The 5,146-nt window shown below is 63.0% G+C and overlaps 1 protein-coding gene across 1 annotated transcript; it reads right to left on the reverse strand.

The window, feature by feature from the left end:
- Positions 1-1,106: 1,106 nt before the first annotated feature.
- CRYAA (crystallin alpha A) lies at positions 1,107-4,856 on the reverse strand. The gene is made up of 3 exons (XM_045389357.2): positions 4,599-4,856; positions 3,247-3,369; positions 1,107-1,815 (listed from the first exon to the last, which is right to left on the reverse strand). The coding sequence occupies exons 1-3, from the start codon at positions 4,785-4,787 to the stop codon at positions 1,609-1,611; spliced, it is 519 nt and encodes a 172-aa protein (XP_045245292.1). The 5' UTR covers positions 4,788-4,856; the 3' UTR covers positions 1,107-1,608.
- Positions 4,857-5,146: the final 290 nt, after the last annotated feature.

Consider the following 5,146-nt stretch of genomic DNA (forward strand, 5'->3'; position numbering starts at 1 on the left):
GTATGTGTGTGGAGTGTGTGGTGTGTGGATTGTGTGGGGAGTATGGTGTGTGTGTGGAGTGTGTGGTGTGTGGAGTGTGTAGTATGTGTGTGGAGTGTGTGGAGTGTGTGGAGTGTGTGGTGTGTGGAGTGTGTGGAGTGTGTGGTGTGTGGAGTGTGTGGTGTGTGGAATATGTGGAGTGTGTGTTTGTGTGCGGTTTGGTGGCTGTGGCACGGGCTGTCACTGGGCGTCACAATGGCCGCCCACTCTGATGCCTGTTGCTGACTTTTGGAAAGCCCGGGGTCGGTGCACGTGTTCTCCGTAGGTTCTCGCCCCGGTGGTGGTAGGTGGTCGTCCTGCTGGTGCCGACAGGGTCCCGGTGCCTTCGGCCTCCAGGGTCGAGGGCGCTTTACTTGGCTGAGGGCGCTGGCAGGGCCCACCCGCCATGGCATCTGCTTGCACTGGGGTCCCCTCTGGCCCCCGGGATCCCCCTCAGCGAGCGCAGCAGGCAGCCAGGGCCCCCCAGGCCAAGTCTCCCTCCCCGTGGCGGGGTCTGGCGGGGTCCGGCGTGGCCGCCCAGTGTCTGGTCCCGGGAGGGGACAGAACGAGCTTCTGCCTCCAACTCGGGGCCACGATGGGTTGCCCAGGGGAAGCCGCCGAGTTCCAGACCCTCAAGAGCACGAGTGCCCTTAAAGCCCACCCCGAAGGCAGCAGGACAGCCCCCGCAGACCCCTGAGAGAACAGGACGGCCCCGCAGACCCCCGAGAGAACAGGACGGCCCCGCAGAAGGAGGCCAGGGCAGGAGTCCGCCCCGGTGCCCGCGCGGACAGGGAAGGGAGCCCAGCCTCCCTCTATTCCCCGCAGCCCCTTCCAGGTCTCTCGCCGCCCCCAGCTCTCGGAAGCGCTCCCCAGTCCCTTTCCCATCAGAGGCTCTGCCCCCAAAACCCTCTCCTTCCTGCCCAGTGTGGAGGGAGGCGCTTGAGCTCGGAAGAAGGAAGGGACGCAGGCGACCCCGTCACTCCGAGGCCGCCGGGTCCAACACGAGCAGGAGACCCGATGTCCTCCCTCCGGGCGCCGCCCTCGTGCCCCTCCCGCCCCTCATGGAGACAGCACCAGCAGACGGCGGGTTGCTTGTGTCACCTGCTCTTTATTGACTGCCGCGGGCTTCGCTCTCATGGACGATCCTTGTCGCCAAGAGCGGCACTACATAGAGGGGTTGGAGGAAGATGGTCTGAGAGAAGAGGCCATGAGAGCCCAGACGCACAGAAGCCCCGGGAGGTGTGGGCAGGGCCCGCGGAGGAGGGAGGCTGCAGGTGTGTCGGGAGGCACCTGGCCGGAGGTCACCCCCTCCTTCCAGACCCTCAGCAGAGTTGAGGCGCCTGCACCCCAGGGGAGCCAGGCTGCTATCTAAAGGAGTGTGAGGTGCGGTCACTTCCGCCACTGGCCGGTGTCGGGGTCTGGGACACCCTGAGACCCTGAGCTCTCCTGGCTGCTCTCTCAAACCCTCATTCCATGTGAGAAGGTGGAAAGGAAAAACAGGGAAGCAAAGGCAGACAGACACCCCGCCCTCAGGGTACTCCCCGGATGATGGGCTGGGGCTGCAGGGGAGCCAGCCGAGGCGATGCCTGCTTAGGACGAGGGAGCGGAGCTGGGCTTCTCCTCCCGCGCCACGGGAATGGCTCGCTCATGGGTGGCGTCTAGGCCAGTCTGGATCTTGGGGCCAGAGAAGGTCAGCATGCCGTCCGCGGACAGGGAGCAAGAGAGGGCCGACTGGTCCACGTTGGACGGCAGGCGGTAGCGGCGGTGGAACTCACGGGAAATGTAGCCGTGGTCGTCCTGGAGAGGGTTGGGGGGCACAGTCAGAGGGGCCACTGTGCAGGTGGCTGCCTCGCCCCATGCCAGAGAAGCTGCTCCAGGCCCACCAACCGCAGAAGGTGGCCAGCCTGCAGGGGCTCTCACAGGGGCCGGGTGCAGCCAGCGCATCCCATGACCAGGTCCCCTGGGATTTATGGATTCACGCCCCTGCTTCTCTGGACCTCAGCCTGGCCTCGTGGCCACTTGCCGGGCTATTCCTTGCATGGGGTTGTGTCTTCATGCTCTGTGGCTTCACTCCAAAATCGCAGGATCATTCCGTACCAGGCCCTGCACCTCAGCCAGGCTTCCCCTTCCAGACCCCACAGGACTGCTCCAGCCCAGGTCTCTGCAGCCCCACCTAACGTGGCCAGACAACCCACGCGCTTCCACGTCCCCTGGACGCCCTAAGCCACAGACTCAGCTCCCTGGGCCGACCTCCTCCTCCACTGGGTGCAAAGACCAAGAGCTGGGAGCTCAGAAGCATTTTCCAGGCTGTGCTGGGGCTAAGTGGGGGCTTTACCCGGCCCAGGCGAGGGAGGGGCAGCACATGAGGAGGTCAGGGTCACCCCCCAGCACTGCCTTCTCCAGCCATTGAAAGAGGACCCCGGCCAAAAGAAACCCAGACTTTGGCTAAGAGTTCCACCTTCTGGCCCCTCTGCTCTCCAGTCCCTGCAGGACACTGTCCATCTGTGAGAGCCCGTGAGCTCTTCCCGGCTCTGCCAGGAGATGCAGGTCACCAGGGCCTCCATGTCCCGGCTCCCTCAACACCGCGGAGACCTGAGGCCTCCACCCAAGCAAGAGCGGGGCATCAGGGTGACTGTGGGGAGAAGCTGCCGTCCCACCTACCCAGTACTAGCTGTGGGACCCAGCAGGCTGAGGACCCCCTTGTTCCCCAACCGTGTCCTGGAATAATGAAGACACTGGTCCCAAAGGGCTGCTGTGAGGCGAGGGTGTCAATGCATGTAGAGTATTCCCAGCGGATGCAGCTATGCCGTCAGGGACTGGCCTTCCTCAGGTGGGGCTCATGTGAAGATGTACATTGGCTAGGAGGCGGCCACTAGGGGCACTCCCACTTCCTGGGGTTCTTTGTAAGACTACCCTGGCATCCAGGTGACAGGGATGGAGCTGGAGACGGCTGGGTGCAGCAACCCAGGAAAGGACCCTATCCTAGATCCCTGAGCCACATTCACTCGGAACGGTTACCTCTGTCACTAGGAGGGGCTGGCTGTGCTCAAGTGGGATGGCCCCTCCCTTGGGGAAAAGCCAGGCCTGATTCGGGGGCCCCCGGAGAGTGTCCCTCCCCCAGGGTTGAAGGCCTCGTGCAGGCGCGCAGGCCCGGTTGTGCCCGCCGTGACCCCCTTGTCCCCACCCCCACCTTGCCCCCCTCTCCCACCTCTCAGTGCCTGGGCTCACCTGGCGCTCGTTGTGCTTCCCGTGGATCTCCACAAAGTCATCCTGCACCTTCACAGTGAGGTCCTCCGGGGAGAAGTGCTTCACATCCAGGAAAATGACGAACTTGTCCCGGTCGGATCGAACCTGAAACCCAAATGTGCTATGTGGAGCTACCCAGAGGGTGCCGTCCCTGCTGCAGCTGGCAGAGACAGGGCGGGCCCCGGTTATCAGAACGGGGATGCTTCGGTCACCTGCCGGCCTCTTCTCCCACACGCCAAGTGGGGCAGAGCTTTCGGGGGCCTCTGACTGTCTCCTGGACGGACAGGCACAATCCTCGACCTGTCTCCAAACCCTCGGGCCAGCTGAGGGGCTGGATGCTACTGGTGGGCCGGCTGGTTTGTGCCTATGGTCAGGTGGCTGGTTATAGGTCGGTTGGCTGGTTATGGGCTAGTTGGCTACTGGTTATGGTAGGAGGGGTTGTTATTGAGGTAGGAGGGGTTGTTATGGATTGGTTGGCCCATTAGGCTCAATCGTCTGGCGAGTGATGCTTGGCTGGCTGGCTGGACTCAGCCTGTGGAATGAGGTCACTGCCCTTGGCGTCATGCTGTCTATAGAAGCAGCCGGAGCCTGCTGATAGCCTGCGCAGCTGCCTCTGCAAAAAGCACTTCCACACACTCCCCCTCACTGCCCTGGCTCAGTCTCAGCTCCCTGAGGCATTTTGCGCCCTGGCATTGATGCCTACTGCAGCAGCCCTGGGGAGGACCCTGTTTCTTAGGTGCTGGGTGGGATTCAGGCCCTCCAGAACTACAGACTCTGCACTGCTCACCCGTGGCTCAGAGAGGAGGCTTGGGGGGGCCCATTGCCTGTCCTTTTGGCCTTGGCAGGGCACCTGAGTAAACTTGCCAAGAGCTTTGCTGGCCGTGGGCAGGCCGAGCTCATGGGAGGGGATACTAGGAACCTCCTGTTCTCTGGCTTTCAGGACTATGACCCCCACCTGCTCCCAGGCCTCCGGGACTCAGGAGACCAGCGGAACCCGGGAGCTGGCATTCGCCACCACACATGCCTGGATGGGTTGCTCTTGGGGTTTCCAGTATGTGGCTGGTGCCTTACAAAGCACACATGGGTCATGAGCTGATGGAGGAAAACAAGGGTGGGTTCAGGCTGCTCCCTTGTCCAACCTCTCCCCAGTGCCAGGGGAGGCTCTGCTGCGTGGCTGCAGTGGGGACACAGGCTCTCGCCCAGCCTCTGCAAGGGGATGAAGGGGCGAGGCCACCTGCCTGACGGAGCAAGACCAGAGTCCATGGCTCTCCACCCACCGAGGCCACCACCCTCTGAGCAGCGAGGAGAGGCCAGCACCACGGGCCACGTCTTACCTCAGAGATGCCAGAATCCAGCACGGTGCGGAAGAGGGACTGGCGGTAGTAGGGGCTGATGGTGGACGACAGGAAGGGCAGCAGGTCATACTCAAAAAGGCCCTCGCCGAAAAACTGGTCGAAAAGCCGACTGGGGTAGAAGGGCCCCAGAGTGCGCTTGAACCAGGGGTGCTGGATGGTCACGTCCATGTTCAGCTTTGGTACCACGGGGACCTGGAGGCTGGAAGAAGTCAGCGGGGCCTCTGGGCAGCGCAGTGTGGAGCTAGGGCTGAGCCCTCCCTATATATGCCACCAGCAGAATGGAGGCATTAAGGGATTTCTCTGGAAGGGCATGAGCTCATGAAGAAGGCTGCTCAGTCAGCAGAAATGTGGCTGGGACAAGTGCCCGCCCCCAGCCCCGGGAGGGGCTGCACGGACTGTCCCCGAGGCCTGGACTCAGCTGAGGCCCGCCTGGGCACCCTGGGGCTCCCGGGAGGGCAGACAACCCAAGGAGGAGCTCTGTGCCCCATACTCGCCTGGGGCAACAATGGAGCTTCTCATCTCCCAGT

The sequence above is a fragment of the Macaca fascicularis genome, chromosome 3 (genome assembly GCF_037993035.2).
Source record: "Macaca fascicularis isolate 582-1 chromosome 3, T2T-MFA8v1.1".
Lineage (NCBI taxonomy): Eukaryota > Metazoa > Chordata > Mammalia > Primates > Cercopithecidae > Macaca > Macaca fascicularis.

What these genes read in the sequence shown, in the direction of transcription:
- CRYAA (XM_045389357.2), bottom strand. Translation starts at nt 4,787, where the DNA reads ATGGACGTGACCATCCAGCACCCCTGGTTCAAGCGCACTCTGGGGCCC. An exon ending in TGGATTCTGGCATCTCTGAG is followed by an intron (nt 3,370 to 4,598) that starts GTAAGACGTGGC and finishes TTTGGGTTTCAG; the next exon opens with GTTCGATCCGACCGGGACAA. An exon ending in GGAAGCACAACGAGCGCCAG is followed by an intron (nt 1,816 to 3,246) that starts GTGAGCCCAGGC and finishes AACCCTCTCCAG; the next exon opens with GACGACCACGGCTACATTTC.